The sequence below is a fragment of the Dermacentor albipictus genome, chromosome 4, assembly GCF_038994185.2.
Source record: "Dermacentor albipictus isolate Rhodes 1998 colony chromosome 4, USDA_Dalb.pri_finalv2, whole genome shotgun sequence".
Lineage (NCBI taxonomy): Eukaryota > Metazoa > Arthropoda > Arachnida > Ixodida > Ixodidae > Dermacentor > Dermacentor albipictus.
In genome coordinates this window covers 33,468,048-33,485,442 of record NC_091824.1, presented here as the reverse complement: position 1 = coordinate 33,485,442, position 17,395 = coordinate 33,468,048, and the positions used below count along the sequence as shown (strand labels likewise).

Below are 17,395 nucleotides of genomic sequence, written 5' to 3'. Positions count from 1 at the left end.
CAAATTTACATTGGTCTTTATTTTTACCTGTATCCTTTCATTGCTTAATCAAAACAGTTTTTTTTTGTTCTTTTATGGATTCCACTGTTACCGTTAGCTCTTCTGCTTCCGCGTTTTTGTTTAATGTGTAACGTGTCTGAGGCCACGTAGATACAGTATTGAAAGGGGGCCGAGGGTAACTCAAGCCGCGTCTGTGCGGCTAATTCCTCTAACTCCCTTATTTATATTCCGTGTAAATGGACATTCATCAATACCGAAATAAAGAAGCATTGAAGTCAATATTAGGGACGACGGGCTCTACCACTATGTCCATTTATATGGAATATCTTGCCGTGTGCAAACTGCTCGTAAACGAACACCAAGAGAGCAGAAAACACTCTGTGCTTTTTAATGAGCTACCGAAAGTAACAGCCAGGCTTCCTTGGTGGCCAACTCACCAATGTGAGAATTGATTGCGTGGATACTTCGCTTTAACGTAAATCCCGATTAAACGATATGCTCCCTTCCGAGTTTGATTGCTTGACGCTTCGTGCCCTTTTTGTAGCAGCACGTTTTTTCTCATTCTCCAGGTACGTAGTAAGGCTGTTAAACCAGTTACGTTACACTATAGTTTATTTTCCTGGCGAATGCTATGCAAATGGTTCGCAACGGGTATCGCACTCGGCTGAGTTCGAGCACGTCTCAACTTGTCGTTCCTAGACGGTAAACACCCAGCTACAACATGGATGGATGGATGTTATGAGCATACCCTTTAGAAGGCGGCGGTGGGCGCGCCACCAAGCTCTTGCTATTATACTGCCTAATGTCCTACCTACGTTAAACAATACAAAAAAGCACTGTGAACTCTCACAACCAACTCTGATCCCCTATTTCGAACTGTGCTTTTGTACGCCTCCGTTTTTTGTCGTTTCCCTACTTTTCTTCCGCCAATCCTCCAATCACCTCTTACTAATCCCTATTGCGGGCGTGTTTACTTTTCCACTGTTCTCGCTGAACCCAAGGGCTTCAAGGAGGCCAGTGGTGTACAAATCAACCACTGGGCAGATGTCTTCACATTCTAATAAAACATGCTCCATCGCTTCCCTCGCTTTACCGCAGCAAGCACATACTTCTTCCTTCTTATATGTCGCTTTATAGGTGCGTGTTCTAAGGCATCCTGATCTCGCTTCGAATAGTAATAAGCTTCCTTTTGAGCTATCATAAAGTCCTTCTTTCCTGATTTCGTTTTTTCCTCTCAAGTAGTTACTCATGGCAGGTTTCTTTTCCGTTGCCACCACCCATGAGATTATTTCAGCCTCTCTGACTTTCCGCTTGACGTTCTTTGTTGCTGTGTTGCCCACCCTACAGGCCGCATACTTGCTGGTAAACTTCCTAGTTCTTTTCTTCCACCGTGAATCAATGTTTTTTCTGTACAGATACCTAAATACTCTCCCAGCCCATTTACTTTCTTCCACATTCCTCAGTCGTTCTTACTAATCAATTTTACTGTGAGCTTCCCTCACTTCAAAACTAGTCCAGCCCACATCACCCTCCACAGCTTCATTTGTAGTCTTCTCGTGAGCGCCCAATGCGAGGTGTCCTACTGACCTCTGGTTCCCATCGAGCCCCGATTGTGCGCCTGATTTAAAGCAAACAACCGCATTTCCAAGTGTAAGTCCTGGAACAATTACACCTTTCCACATACCTCGTAGCACCTCGTACCTTTTGTATTCGATTGTGCAGAGATGGCGCCACCTGCTGCAGGAAAGAATAGAACGGTGTTCTGCGTTAATTACGCACACACCCACGTGACCAAGGTCCAACGTTGCACAAACGGAAGTAAAAGTAAAATCCTTGCCGTAAATATGTCGTGTAGCACCGCGTATTCCTTTTCTTTGTATGCACCACTTCGTCTCGTACACGTGGCCATGCACGACGTTTCGAACCCTGAGCAATGCAGCATCTCATGAAATAGGCCTCTATGAACAGTAAGCCAGCTTTCTCGCATGTCTCCAGTTGTGTGGCGTAAAAAGCCACCAGGAACTTTTGCTACCGCTTACCTCAGTGGCTTTCTTCAGGTTGCTGCAGGTAGGACAACCCTTCTGATCTTAGGAGCGTCCGTGCAATTTTAATAAACCAGAAATTCTGACATGAAGAAAGCAAAGCTGTTAAACGGTTTCAAGCAAGAATGTCCAAGTGCTTGGGTCCGCATTATCTATGATTAGGACAAGCTTCCATTGAACAGTAACGAAAAGACCAGGATAAACGCCGTCGTTCATATGTCACTGATTTATGTGGGCTCGTTCACTTAGGTGACGTCATGGTTCAGACCACGAAGGCTTCGTGTACCTCAATCGGCGCAGGCGCTTAAAGAGATTGATACGTTAGCCGATCGTTTCACATGTCTCACACATGGATTACACTACTACAAAGAGTGAATACACCAAGTTAGAAAAAGGAATTAAAAACATTTTATTTCTGCTTCAGTTTGCTCAACCTTGATTGTACTGATTGAATGCGACTTTTTCTTTCGCTCTTCGAGAGGTTGACACTGAACATAATAAATAATGAAACGGGCTTCTTTTTTTCCTTTCAAAGAGTAAAACAATGCAAAAGATGATCATATCGCAAGATAACGGAATACGCACACGTAACCACTCCAGTATTCCGCTCCTTCGGAAATGCAGAGACTCCGGCGCTAGCCGAAAGCGCAAATTGCATTCTGTACACGTCGCACCATCGGTGGGTCCCGGCAAACTGTTGTAAACGCGTCACCAGCACGCTGCCCAGAACAGTCCAAAGAATCTCCGTGGGATCAAACGGAGCAGGCACCCACGGCCTCGTACGCGCGAACTTTGAACTCTTTTCCCGAAGCTAAAAAAATGAGCCGAAAGGAGAGTGGCCAACCTTTTGCTCGGTAAAGATGCGGCTAAGTCATCCGCCGATTCAGTAACAGAAGCTAAGCACAGGACAGACTGTACAGGGAAGACAGGGACATGACACTTTTGCAGGCACTCCGTAGTAGCGTACTGTGCACCGATGACTTGCAGCATGCGCGCGCCGAACTGCCGCCGACGACATAGCGTGAGGTGCACATGCCATTGGGTGGACGAACCAGAAAGCACTTGGCTACGTGTAATGCGAAACACGATCGCGACACCAAGAGATGTGCATGATGCGACGACAACGAGGTACACATACAGGGTCTCGAAAATTCAGATGGACTTTTTTTTTTTTACCTCGAGTAATGTTCTAAGTACCGCACACGAGACGACCTAAGTGTGCACGTCCGATGCCTTGGAATGTATGTTTCTAAGGTAGACCCTGCGGCGGACAAGCTAGAATGCGAAGAACGGAAAGCCAGTCGGGTCACGTTCTCACATTTACAAGGAGTGGGGGGAAAGGGATGCTCGAGGGTCCGGGTGGCAAAAAGGAATAGATTGCGACACTGTCGGACGAGAAAAAAAATGTTGACGATGAGATGGCCTAATATTATCTAACATTAGGTCACGTGTAATAAAAAAAAGATAAAACACTAAAGCGCTGCGTGGTGGCACTTTACGACAAAGGTTGCGCTCCTATTGATTTGCGGGGCAAGACGACCTCTACACGAATGCAGCCACAAAGCGCATTCCAAGGTCGTTCTGCGTTCCAAGACTGCAGCACCTTTCAACGTCGCTTCGAAGTGCGCGATAAAATGGTGAACAGATTAAAAACCTACATGCTGCCGTAACTATGACTACGAAGTACTGAAAGCGATACCTGCGCCAGAAAGCAGTAAAGTAAGCTTTCTGAATGGCACTTTTTTTTTTCTCTCCGATATTACAGCGATGTACTACAGCATTTGGTGGACAACTTCGCTAGCGAAATCCGACAGGTGCCTAGACATCGATATCTAGTACTTTAACGATACTGATGTGAGATCAAAAGCACGAAAGAAGCTTACAGCTCGCTTAGTCGTCGACCTACGTGGTTAACTGTACTACGCCACTGACTACTTTCGCCAACGATGTTTCATAGGTGCCCAAGAAAGACTTATCACAATAGTCTGGCGATCTCTGCCACTTCTACAGGAATACCGCGTGGACATCTATAGTAGTATTGTTCGCTATATGTACTACGAGATAGATGTGGAAAACCTAACGACGACTGGTAACACACAGCGAGAAAGTAACGTTCGCGGCTAGTGCTCTAATGCAAGTTCTAGGCTACAAGTAAGGCTTCTATGTTGTCAGACACACCCGCGAAAAAAACCACGCCAACCACGTTCGCTGGAGCCACTCGAACGCACTCACATATCGCTCGCGCACACATGCACACACATGAAGTCTTATATACAAGGCAGGAGTTCGCGTATATATAATACACATATATATAAAGATGCGCGTATTTACATCACAGCACATGACCTGCGGGGGCGCTATAGCTGGGTTATAAACGTGGCGCCACCATTCTGCTTGTCTTTAGTCCAGTTGAAAGCAGAGTTCTCGAAGGCCTGTAGGTCAGACTGCGAGTCCGACGGGCAGGACGACCGGCGAGACTCGATGAAGTTCATCTGGGACGACACCTCCCGCATCGTGGGCATGGCCGAGGCGTCGTGCGCCGTCTGGGGCGGGCACAGCCGCTGGCAGCAGCCGCACCGGCCAACGACGGCTCCGATGACGCGGTCGAGCGGGTCCAGCGAACGCATCCACTCCGGCAGCCACAGCCAGCTGCGCAGCTTCTCGGGCAGCACGTGGGGCGCCTTCCGCTGAAGAAGGTTGACGGCGATCACCGCAGCGAGGATGACCAGGATGGGAATGAGGACCACCATGAACACGACCATGCCGGCCATGGACAGCCCGAACACGGCCGCCGGAAAGAAGAGGAACATGCACAGCAGGTAGAGAACCGAGAACCAGCGGTACTTGGCGGTCGTGTTGCCCAGGATCTTGGCCAGCTGGATGGGGAAGCGAGTGAAGGGCAGCGGGTAGAACATCAAGATGCCCAGCACGTTGAAGAAGAGGTGGCAGAAGGAGATCTGCAACGTGTACTTGATGCGGCTCGAGTCCGCGGCGAGCGCCGCCAGAATGCCCGTGGTCGTGGTGCCGATGTTGGAGCCCAGGGTCAGCGGGTAGATGCGCTCCAGGCTGATGACGCCGATGCCCGCCAGCGGCGTCAGCGCCGAGGTGAAGATGGAAGAGCTCTGCACGAGGATGGTCATGACGCAGCCGAGCAGGATGGCGACGTAACCGACCAGCACGGAGTACGGGAACCTGTACTCGGCGTTCACTGTCGTCTTAATGATGACCGCGATGCGACCGCGAAGCATCGTGTGCAGCAGCTTGACCATGAGGATGAGGCAGACGCAGAGCGTCAGCAGGGAAATGCCCAGCAGCAAGAGGCCAACGAAGCTGTCTTGCCAGTCCAGGGAGGCCAGGGCGAATTTGCCTGCAAGCAAGGGCGGTACATGTTGGCCGCGTGTCTTCCCGAACACCGAAGCAAGCTTCACTTCGCGTTGCAAGTATTGTAGCCGAGTTAGCAGCACTCGCGATGCGAAGCAACACGCGCCCTCGATGTCACATCGTACGTCACACGTATTACCGTCACTACCATGCTACGTACGAGGGGCGAGGGGCTTTTCGAACTCTTTGGTATCGAACTGATTGGTATCGAAGATAACGGTCACCTACCACAGTGGTTGGCTCATTCCCACTTTGGCATTGGTTTGCAGCGTGGCCACATCCACAAGTTATGGGGTGCAAAGGTTGACAGACCACTGACAAAACAGCACAATATTGTGCATGACCAACAGTAAAATTTTTGAAGTTGCAGTGACTGCTTACCAACACGTTTCGCTCTTCCCATCGCTTGTGTTCGGGAGGTGCCGGATCAATCTTATAATAGCGTGCTCATACATTCCTACTATTCCGCATTGTATTACTGTCAAACTGCATGCGTTCGTGAGGCTGAGGATGGCAATATGCTCAATTTTAGCCTTAAGATTGTTTAACACCCGAGTGTCAAAAATTGTATTCCCGCTCTAATTCCAAACTGGCAGCAAGAATTGTTGCACCGACGTATACCACGCTTTAACCGATATGTTCTAGAGATCAAGCCTACGCTTAGAGAACAAAATGTGACAGCGAATTATTGTACTTACAATGTGTGACACATCCATCGCTGGTCGCGTTGCAACACCGTTTGATCAAAGATTGGTTGTAGTATGTCTCGTCCCCGATAGCAACTTTCTCGATTACCTTTTTGTCCAACTAAAGAAAGAAACAAAATCACCAATAAGCATTTCCAAGACGCAATGAGCCGCCAAGTAATGGCAGCACAGTTTACGGACGCCAGATTACAAAACGTCAGTGCAGTCGTAAACAGTCAAATCATTAAGTGAAAGGAGTAGAGTGGAGCGAATTACAAAGGTGTCAGCGTAATGACTGGCTGCGCCATTTGACTCGAAAAGCGTAATTTGAAGGTCCCAAGGCCAATATCGCAGTCTCTAGCACAACACCACAAAGTGTACAATTACACTGTGAAAGTGAAACTGCATCAAAAAACCGAATATTTGTTTCTTTATCAATGAGTATTTTTATTCAGCTAATAAATATGCACATAGCAAGCTGCCTGCAATGCATTCTCCACAAAAACGCCGCACACTGAGCCGGTGCAGTGATGAAATTTTTTTAATGCACGTAAGATTTATTGGAAGGTTAGTAACGCGTTCTGCAATCATAATTGAGACACGCCACCATACCTGAATAATAAGGCTGGTAAACGGCTTCGTCAAGACTTGCAAGAAGTCCCTGTTAGCATTTTTGTTAGTCGTCCAGTTGGTGGAGTTCATGATGGCGCTGGTCAAGTGGTAGAGTACACCTGCGGTTACGAACAAACAAAAAAAAACAAATTACACATCAATACGTGTTGCTGTAGCGAAAAAAAAGAAACGTTGTGTCACGAGGTCTAACGTCGTACAGCAATTCTGAGTGACGCCGTAGCAGAGGGCTCCAAATTACGAACGCTCAGCGTGCTTGCCGCGCACCCAAATTGAATTACACGAGCATGTTTACTTGTCGCCTCTATAAAAGTGCGGCCGCGGTAGCCGGGATTCGAGCCCGCGACCTCACGCTCAGCAGCAAGAAAAGCACAGCCACAGCCATTGCTGCTGCTGTAAAAAAAAAAAAAATGCGGTGAAGTCGCTCGGATTACGTGCTACCTATGTGCAGTGACGTGCTCGTATGACGTAAAGAACGTTATGGCAAACTAATCGATGTGGTTACATGCGTTCGCATGTAACCACATCGATTCCGCAATGGACAAACCTAACACGTGCCTCTGGAGGCCTTGGAACTACAGTACGCTCTAGGTCACGGCATTCCGGAACCTTTACGCCGAGGAATTTAAAGGGACAGTTGCACGGGCATGCGTGACAACCACCATGTTTTCTGTCGGTACTATTCTAAAAAGAGAACGACATGCCTAATGATAAGAACACGTGCTATGCACGACGGCGAAGCGTGTAACGAAGGTGACACGCTAGCGCATTTAACCCATCATTCGTCGGCATATGTAACAAGCACCACAAATTTGAAGCGCAAGCGAGTACAAAAATAACTACAGCGCGTCCTTGCGCGTCAACGGTATCCGACATATGACCCTGGGCCGTCATTCTCGCAAGCCAGATCCTGCAGCAACATACCTCGCAACAATCCCGGACGCCAAAGTACGAGTTCCTATGAAGAAAATACTGATATGCGTTGTCTTTCGTCGTTAATCACATTTTTTTCTGATAGCTCACGCAAATTAAATACGCCCGCAGGATCTACAGAAGGACTGACTTCTGAGCTAGTTGGTGTATCACGCTGACTGAACAAATCAGCGCCAAGAATTTGGGCACAGAGAACAGAAGTGTTAGTCCTCTGTTCCTTTGAATCTGTTTTTTTTTTTTTCGCTACGTTTCCAGTCCAACCGCAGGTCCTAGTTAGCGGCGTCGATGTAAAAGAGGGTGAGAAAGTCTGACAGGTATGGAAATTTCGAGAAAAACAGGAGAGGTGATGAAATAGAGTTGTCAAATGCTATATTAGGCGCAGCCAAAGGTTAAGCTAGGTGCGACCAAGGCATGGCAAAGTGGAGCTCTATTGCTTGCCTACTACTCGGGAGCTCTCAATAAAGTTTTTGCTAGTTTCTCACACCCTGCTCGACGAACAAACTTGCCCAGCAAATGAAGTGGATTACGGAAAACAACTCAGCAAGTGGTAGACAGCGAGAGAGAAGTTTTAACGTTGGCATCCGGAGGGACAAGTATTCGAGGCAACTCCGCTGCCATTGCCGGTGAGTTGACCACGAGTGATGTTCCCGAACACTCTCGCAAAACAATCTCGTACGCCCTCTTTTTCCGAAAGCTTATTCGCGGATGTTTCCGTTCCTCCTTCGTAGAGGTTTCTTCTAACGATTAATCTTCGTTGGTCAAGTGGTTAGGATTACGTTCGCTAACACCCTTGGTTTGTGCGCTGGTTATTGACGACGCAATCATACCAACTCGCCCGCCTTCTGTGCTTCTACGCACCGCAGAATGGTACGCACATTCCACGCGCATTGGCTCACCTTGGCGCTGTGGGTCAGAACAAACAAGAAAGACAATGTTGACTGAAAGGGTTATATCCTGGCTACATGCCTGGCATGCCACTCCACGTGTAATACACGACGAATGTGAAAAAAAGAAAGCGAGAAGATAAAACCAGCACTCGCGAACGGACACCAAAGCAAGCAAGCCAGGCACACGAACACGTCGAGTGGGCGCCGGAAGATTTACAGGCAGGGAGGGGGAACGCGACAGGTGTGTGCAACGCGCATGCGGCCGCACGGCAGTGACGTGACAAGAGAGCTCACCGAAGGCGACCTCCAAGGGCAGCAGGACGATGACCGTGAGCCAGTTGAACATGTCGTGCACGGTGGCAGCGGCGAAGGCCCTGCGGAACTCGTTTCGCTCGCCGCTCTGCATCAGCGACACGATGGTGTTGGTCACCGACGTGCCGATGTTGGCGCCCATGATGATGGGTATGGCGTCGCGAACCTGGATCACTGAGAAAGCGAGGGAGGAAAAGAAAAGCGAACCCAACAGTCAGCGCGCGCCATCGCTTCAGAACGACTGCAACGCGGAGAAACACACTCTTGGGACTCGGACGGCTCTGGAGACAGCAGCCTTGAAAAAAATGGCGTCTTGGCGACAAACACGTTAACAGCGGCATCTAAAATTTCGTGTTGGTCGTCAATTTGACGGGCCGCCTCGGCCTCTGGATACCTCGTCTGCACTTTCACCATCGCCGCCCCCATGCTGTTTGACAAAGGGTGGCTAGCAGCATGAGATGCCGTTAGTACCGGTACACAGCTGATGTCTGCGTCAATCACCGATACTCCAATTTCTGCAGGCGTGCCTAGCATTTGCTTACTTTAACGATACCGCAGTAACGGTATGTTGCCAATAACGGTCGGTAAATACAGAAACATCCACTTGCGTGCCAACTGGTCACAGAAATAGACCGTATGTAACGATGCGACTACCATCGCATATCAGACATATGGCGACTAAATGTTTGGCATAATCAGAAGTTCGAGATTAGGGAAAATAATTTCTGCACAGCAAACGATGTCGATATGTGCTGCACAACATATTCGTGTACAAATACATAATCGCGTCTCCCTATATTGACAAAATATTTCATGATATACAAAGGACCACCGCAAGCTTACGTTATGCGATATTACTGTCTTGCATGCAATATAATTGGCAAGCGCATGCACCGTATGCAAGAATCATTGTATCGGTTGGCTACGAACCAGGCACCAACCAGACTAGAGAAGAAACTATGCTCGCAAGTACGAGAACAATTGCTTTTGGGCAAGAAACTGCGCCCGAAGAGGGTACGGCAGGTTGAAGAGCGCAGACCGCTTTTACACTGGCCAATCAGTTCTGCAGAAATCCGCAAGGTGGAGCAAATATTTTCATGAAACGAAAAAAAAATTCTTATCGATCTGATGAACAACAAATTAAACCACACTGGTTTTCTGTCGAACTGACTTTCCATATTCAATGTCCCCCTGCACTTCGACTTGCTCGCCAACTCGACCTCGCCCTGCGACCTGTTAGCCTGGATCATGGTTAGCTCTGATGGCAGAGCAACCATCTCCGGAAAGGCGCTGGGTGCGATCCCCGGAGCAGAACTAATTCTATCACCGCGAAGCTCTGTTGCTTAGTGCTGAGCGCTGGTGGATGACCATTTTCTTTCCCCCTTGCACGCTTTCCCAATTTTCCCAAAGGGTTTTCGTTTTTCTCTAATTCCCTTTAACGGGCACTTACGCACGAGCAGGCACACAACAATTCCACGACAAGGCTCGAGCCCAACACTCACGGTTCGCGCCGACCATGGTGATGATGATGGAGGACGAGGTCGAGGAGCTCTGCACGAGGACGGTGGAGAGCACGCCGATCATGAGGCCGACGACGGGGTTCTTGAGGACCTCGTTCTGCTGCATCACCTTGCCGGCCGTCTTGCCGCCGACCAGGCGGAACGCCGAGCTGAGGAAGTCCAGCGAGCAGATGAACATGTAGAGCAGCGCGACCAGGCACAGGCCCTTGCACAGGCCCAGCGCCACCCGCTGGATCTTGCCGCCAGGGCTGAGCTCTGCACACGAAACAAAGACAGAACGGGAAGAGCGACAGTTGCTAAGAGGCTGCCCCGGTTACGATGAAAGGACCAACAGCACTGCCTGCTGATATTGATGCGAGTAGTTGTCAACACGTAACCGTTTCATCAAAGAACCAGACAGCACAACAAAAAAACAGCTGGCTTGTTTCATAGACGTACTTTGTAGCATTGGGCGACACTGTACAGCTCTGCTTTCATAGTCTTACTACACATATGAATACACAGGCGATCAAACGAAATAAAGACATGGAAAAGAGTAGCATACAAGGAAACTTGCTTGCTATTGGCACGGAAATACCTTAAATGCTTACTACGAGCACTGTATCCTTACCTCAGGATTTGGTACACGAAAGCACAAGTTGCCCCAAAGAGATCTGGTTATAGGCAGAAATATGTGCAATTAACAGATAAACTGTACGCGATCGCCGAAAATGTGAACAAACAAAATGCTAATGCAACTTTACGACAACCTTACAAACCAAACTGATGCACCTGTATACAATTCTTACGTGCTTCTGCAAGGGAGCACGTGATTAAACTTGAAAACCGATAAACATGCTTATTGTACATAGGCTTATGCATTAAGCTTTTTACTACGCTGCAGGTTCACTTTTGCCCCCTCACGGGAAAAGTACATCTACAGTGTTCACCATGTATGTCCAGAGCACGCTTTTGAGGAACCACCTGCGAGGCGAGACAATTCAGCAAGCGCCGACATTTATTTACATTTTTGGAACGTCGCCTCCAATACTAACGTTAATATTTTCGGCATGAGAAAGCTTGTTAACATATGCTGGAGTTCTCGCTGCTGCAGAAAGGCCTGGTTCTTAATAGACTTGTCAAACTGCAATATACGGACAGATTATTCATTCCGTGGCCCTCATGTTACAGAATTAACTGGCTCATCCACGGCACTATTGTACCCTAGTAGAACAGCGAGAATGCATTGTCAGGAAATCACAATATACACATTGTATAGAGAAAGCACGTATACGAAAGACGTGCCACAGAAAGACAAATGGTGTGACCTTTCCTCATTAGTTGAGTGGGATATTCGCATCGCGACGACAAGCAAGATGTCACTGAGATTCATGCAGGCCAATTACGCTTGTACAGATGGCTACCAGTTTGTGCTCCACTATTCAGTGGAGAAGCATAAAACAAACATCCGAGCCACATCAGTCATTTCTTTCGACGAGCGTTACAATGTAGCTTCGTCATAACGCGCAGAATTGTCAAACCTGCCAACGACTAACACTGACACATAAAGGTCTAACACTGACACAGCGTCGGCAATGACGTCTGACTCGGTGAAGTTCCAAGAACGACTCATAATAGTGCATTGGCCCGCGAGCGCACTGGCGCATACTTTCACAACTGATCATTCAGCGCTGCTTGTGTGCCTTTCATACGCGAGAGTACGTTAAACCGTACAGCGGAGAATAACAACTGCAACAACAACAACTACTACTACAAAAAAAAAAGACACGACTGTTTACATTCATTCGAGTGGGCTCACTGAACTAGTTGATGAGGTGAATAGTCTTCACCTTCCAGCGACCCTTCAGAGCGGGCGAAATCGAAGCAAAGCGCAAATAACCTTTAAGGACATTGCGCAAGGGCTAATCGTCGGCCGCGAAGACGTCTGTCTTGCGTAATTGGCCCCCGGCCAACAGCACACGCAAGAAAAAAAAAACAATGACAATAGGACAGATAGCACACTGCCAGCATTAAACGTCACGCCTGTCATTGGGGACAGGTTTACGCCAGCCGTAACGTATGGTGCGTTCATACGTACCTTCTTATTTTTATTTTTTATACCACGCTCCAGGTGTCGCGGCCTGGCAAGTTGCGCAAAATAACGAATCAAGGTGCTGATCAGTGAAATATTTCCAGTCAGGTCGCAGTGGCAGTTCTACGGAGTAGGTTGCGATATCACGACCTTTACAGGAACCTTTAGAGTCGTGCTGTCCGCTATGGAAAACAGGCGGACGAATGCAATGCGCTAAAATCCACTATTTTCAGATTCTTGCCTTATCTCTGCCCCATGCAGACATGGATTACCAACTTTTTCGCGTCATTAGCCACGAAGTACGCGGTACTACACGTAGCTGACTTGAGGGCCAATTTGTCACTGCACTGTCGGAAGGAGTGCTTACGCTCTTGAGAGCGTAAATTTTACAGCGAGCACCCCAACGCCCCCGCTATATTTTGCAACAACTGAAACGCGTCGTCTCTAAGGTTCTCGTTATCGGCAGACTTTTTCTTTCACATTTTACCATTTCTTCGTGTCCTTTCTATGTAAAATATTACGGCAACGTAAGTTGCGAACTGTTCCAGTATTGTGAAATAAATAAGTGATACCATGCAGGCGCTACGCGATGCTTTATTTTAGACTTCTGAACATCCCCATCTAAACGTGAAATTGATAACCCCCATTTACGGGAAATAATCCGAGCCGTACCACCTAATGCACCCAAACGCCAGCTGTGCGAGCAACTAATGATTACTTCGGAGAGACCGTGTGCCATTAGTGTAATAATTTATAGGACTTTAGGTGCCAAAAACTACGCCTTGGCTATGCGGAATGCCGTAGAGTGTGGGTGAGGCCGGTGATCCGAGTTAACTATAACCAGTTGGTGTTGCTTACACTAGCTGGTAAGCTGACATGCACGCGCTCCGCCCTACCAGAATGCAACCGCCGTAGCCGGGGGAATCGAACCGTGGACCACGTGCTCAACAGCTGAACGCCAGAGCCACCGAGCCACGGCGGTGGCCATGGCTCGGTCGCTCCAAGAGGCCCGAATAAGTTACGAACAGACACGGCGTAACTCGACAAGGCGTTATTTGCTGCGGCACAGATTGCAAGAGCCGCCTTGCAAACAAGTCGAACATGTCTACGGAGAACGTTTCTCTTCTTAATCTCTTTTTTCGTACAAACGCCACTGGACAAGTAATCCATTACGACAGGAAGCGGAAATACAAAAGCTATTCTCGCGAGTTGAATCGCGCTCTTAAGATACCGTGTTACCAGCCTCTGCGTCTGCTTTAACGATTGTGATAATAAGGAGCATCTGATATAATTTCCGTGGCTTCCTACGCCCCACGCCCCGGCACGCAGTGATTGCTGATCGGCCGAGACGCAATCAGCCCCAGTGAAAAGCATCTCGAACAAAAAGAAAAGAAAAACGAAACGGCACGCGAGCCCTCGGCCTTTTCTTCTTTTGCTCTGCGAAGACAACACGGAGACTTTTTTCGCTGCTCTCGCTGCTGCAGCAGATCGGGCGGGAACCAGCGATGCGAGCCGCACCCCACGGTCGACTTTTGGGAGGCGCGCGCCAGCGCTTTCGAGACTCGTCTGCGCCCAAGGTCGTTCCATGGCGAGCCACTGGTATCGATCCGGGGCTCTCCGCCAAAACGATGACGGCCCGGCTGCAGCTCCCTAGACGCAGCGAGCGGCCGCCGGGCCATAAACACGCGCGAACGCACACACGACCGCGCTGAGTGGAGGACGAACGCCGACTCCTACGTCAGCTGAAACGCAGCGCAAACGAATCAAAAGGGCACCTAACTATCCCCATAACTGCTGGAATTCGAGGGGCGAACGCGGGACAGGGTCTGCCGGCCTTAAACTCGTTAACGTAGCCACAGAAGTCTTAGTTGTTACCAAAAACCCGTCTAAAACGGCCGTAAGTGAGAATATTATAGCCAAGCAGAAGCCATACGTGCTGCCCCTCCGAAGGAACGAAATGGAATCGACACTCTGGGCTACTCGAATGCGGGAGGGTCTCGTCTAACGACCTCGTGGCATATAATAAACATCACGGAAAAGTCAAATCTGAGATCTTCGTCGGGTTAGATGGTTTGCCAGCATGAATCATGGGTATTGCACTACACAGTCGAGTACCGTGGTTCACAATAAATACGGAATAGCTTTGTGCAGAACTTGCTCAGCAGTGCAGACCGACATCTGCTAAAAATTTAGCATTTTACTGTAGTGTCCGTAAGCCAGGCACGAATGGCTCGGCGCACGCTCTTCCTACAAAGTATAGCATGTATTGAGTCCAGTAGTACTCGTACTATGATGTAACGTGTTGTCCTTTGTCTTCCTGTTTTCTTTTTACTGTATTTCAACTAATGCATCACCAATCCAATCGAATCCAACCAAAAGCTTCTTTCAGGGGACATCCGAGAGCTTGATTACATTCCGTGTGTACATGTGTGCGATATCCACGCTCACGTCATTAATAGTCATGATACATGATTAGTGTATATATTAAGCACGGATGTAAGGTGTCGATAACGAGCTCAGAGGTATAAGCCACCACCTTAATTCAAAGGGGGTGCTCACCATATCCCTCCATTTATCCAAGGGTCGAGGTCCAGTAGTGAATGCAGCTGTGTATATCTACCACGTGCATGCTCCATTGTTCGCGTGCGACCGACCCCTGGTTCTCTTTACGTTTTTCTCGTGTCTGTGCCTTTGATCACGCGTTCCAGCGTATTTAAATGTTTTGTCTGTCGCAATAATAAATCCGTCGTCCGTCAGCGCAAGGTGCCGTTTTCTGTGTGGCTTCACCTTTGCCCGTGTCGTTGGCACCTGCTTCGGTTGAATATGGCTAACCCATATTAGCCGATTCTTTCAAGTTAATGCATTGTAGCACCCGACAGCAGGAGTCGTACTCGAAGCGTGCTTTTAGCCCCAAACACCCATCTAAAGAAGTTGCCCAGATCCTACATACGGTACAAGTTCGTCGCGTGTTCGGCTACGTGGCCACCCAGACATGTGCTGGGAGCTAGGACGGGTACAACAAGAACCAGTCGGCTGGGATGCATCCGCCCGCGGCGTTTTCTGCGGGGTCGCCGGAATTTGAGGACGCGTAAAAGCGGAACCGCCGCCGTCTTCATTCCAACACGTGCATACCATGGTGGGTATGCCGTCGTTCCCCTCAAGTGCGTGCATCTTGAAACCAGATTAAAAGGGGAGAAAAAAATTTTTGGCGCAGCCGCGGAGGTATGCATGCAGCGGCTTAATTAGCTGGCTTTCGTAGGCCTCCTTTACGCAGTGTGTTACGCGCAGAACGACGCGAAAGTAGTTGCAGTCTGATATGTTTACCGCCTAACTTTTGCCCACAGTTATTGCCCACAAACCTAGGGCAATTGATCCCTCGCTCCAAGGGCGAAATAAACAAAGCAATCTAAAAAATAAGAGGCATGAAGACAATAAAGGATATGCCGCGTTAGGATAACGGAACGTTTGCTTATTTCTCGAACACGAAGATAAATATTCAATTTCACGGGCTAGGTGCTAGTCGTGCAGCATAGCGTATCTTTTTGGCTTTACGATGCACAAGCACTGTCGGAAATTATAGCAGCATCATTTCATGAAGGCAAGGTATTAGGATACGTCTAGAGTATCCAGACCACGAGTATGGGTATCCTGGTCACGTCACGTGTTGCGTGGAATAGATGACAAATATTTCACCGGCATGCCTAGGCAAAAAGAAACGCTGCGGAGGGCGGCAGATAATCACAGAGAACGATGAGACAAAGAAAACTGAGGGGGAGGTTTTCTTTTTTTCCGTAGCGACTGCATCATAGCGGGCAGGTAACGCTATCCACCAAACTCGCACATACTAAAGCGCTCATGCCGTCCGTAGTCTAACGGTCGCAGTAGGAAACAAAACATTAAAAAAGATGAGTCCATAAACGGTGCGCAGAAGATAACTGTACAAGTTAGCGAACGCCGGCAATCGCCATCGGGCAGCGTGGGCATACCGAGACAAACTTAGCGCGGTAGAAAACAGCAAGAAAAAAAAAAGCCAAAGCGTCAGTAAGTACACAGAGAGGGACCGCTGAGCCAGTGTCTGGACGACAGATAAGCGACGCCTCATCACCTTTTCGCCCCCGACGACCGGAATAGGAAGGCGACCAAACGAATCGCACCCTTGGCACGTGCTCGGGGCGTAATACCGACAGAAATGCGCGCGACGCGCCATGAAAAATCTCCATCGCAGGATATGCGATCGATCTGCGTATGCGCATTGTCAGGGAAGCCTGATTACGCGAACATCGGGCAGATATAGTATGCAAGGACTCGTGCCGCCCGATTGCGTTCTTTATCATCAGCCGCTCACGATCGGCTAATAGGGGTGATAACGCTGCCGGAACGCCGGCCGGATCACCGATGAAGCCCGAGATGGGAAAGTGGAATGGAATCGTGACAGCGCGACCTCGACCAATCATATTCTACGTCCACGAGTCTCATTCTTGGAAGCTACATGCGACACGTACGCCTCACGGCACGTGAAACCGGAAAGTTCAAAAATCCGTAAAGCTGTGCTAAATGTTGGGGGGGGGGGGGGGGGACATTAGTAGAGGGCCTGATTAGAACTTCGATACGCGATACGTAATTGCGCAAAACTCACGCCCTATAGTCCGACGCTACGTTGAGTCCATGAACGAAATTTTAAGGCTTCGCGTTTTCATGTTTCGGTTGCATTTCAATGAGCCGAGGACTGCTCGGCAGCGTTATGTTACAGAATACGTCTATTCCTGAACCCATAGACAGCGACGGACCTACTCTGTTAGTTGATCCACCAGAACAAGACGGAACGGAGAGATCGGTTTCGTTGTCCAGTAAATAGTTGAACCACTAGTGGCCCCTCTGCCAACTGGAGCGTCAGATGCGTTTCTGCCGACTGCCGCGAATATTGACACAGACC

General features: G+C 48.8%; 1 protein-coding gene across 6 annotated transcripts in view; it reads right to left on the bottom strand.

Annotated features, from left to right (window-relative positions):
* Positions 1-2,427: 2,427 nt before the first annotated feature.
* LOC135900130 (sodium-dependent phosphate transport protein 2B-like) overlaps positions 2,428-17,395 on the bottom strand; it is a 149,133-nt gene continuing 134,165 nt past the window's right edge. For all 6 annotated transcript variants that reach the window (XM_065429566.1, XM_065429565.2, XM_070536884.1 and 3 more), the window contains 5 exons: positions 10,374-10,646; positions 8,854-9,045; positions 6,722-6,840; positions 6,122-6,230; positions 2,428-5,409 (listed from right to left, as the gene is read on the bottom strand). In XM_065429566.1, the coding sequence (XP_065285638.1) occupies positions 4,400-5,409; positions 6,122-6,230; positions 6,722-6,840; positions 8,854-9,045; positions 10,374-10,646 (1,703 nt within the window). In that variant the 3' untranslated portion in view covers positions 2,428-4,399. The remainder of the gene's footprint in view (positions 5,410-6,121; positions 6,231-6,721; positions 6,841-8,853; positions 9,046-10,373; positions 10,647-17,395) is intronic.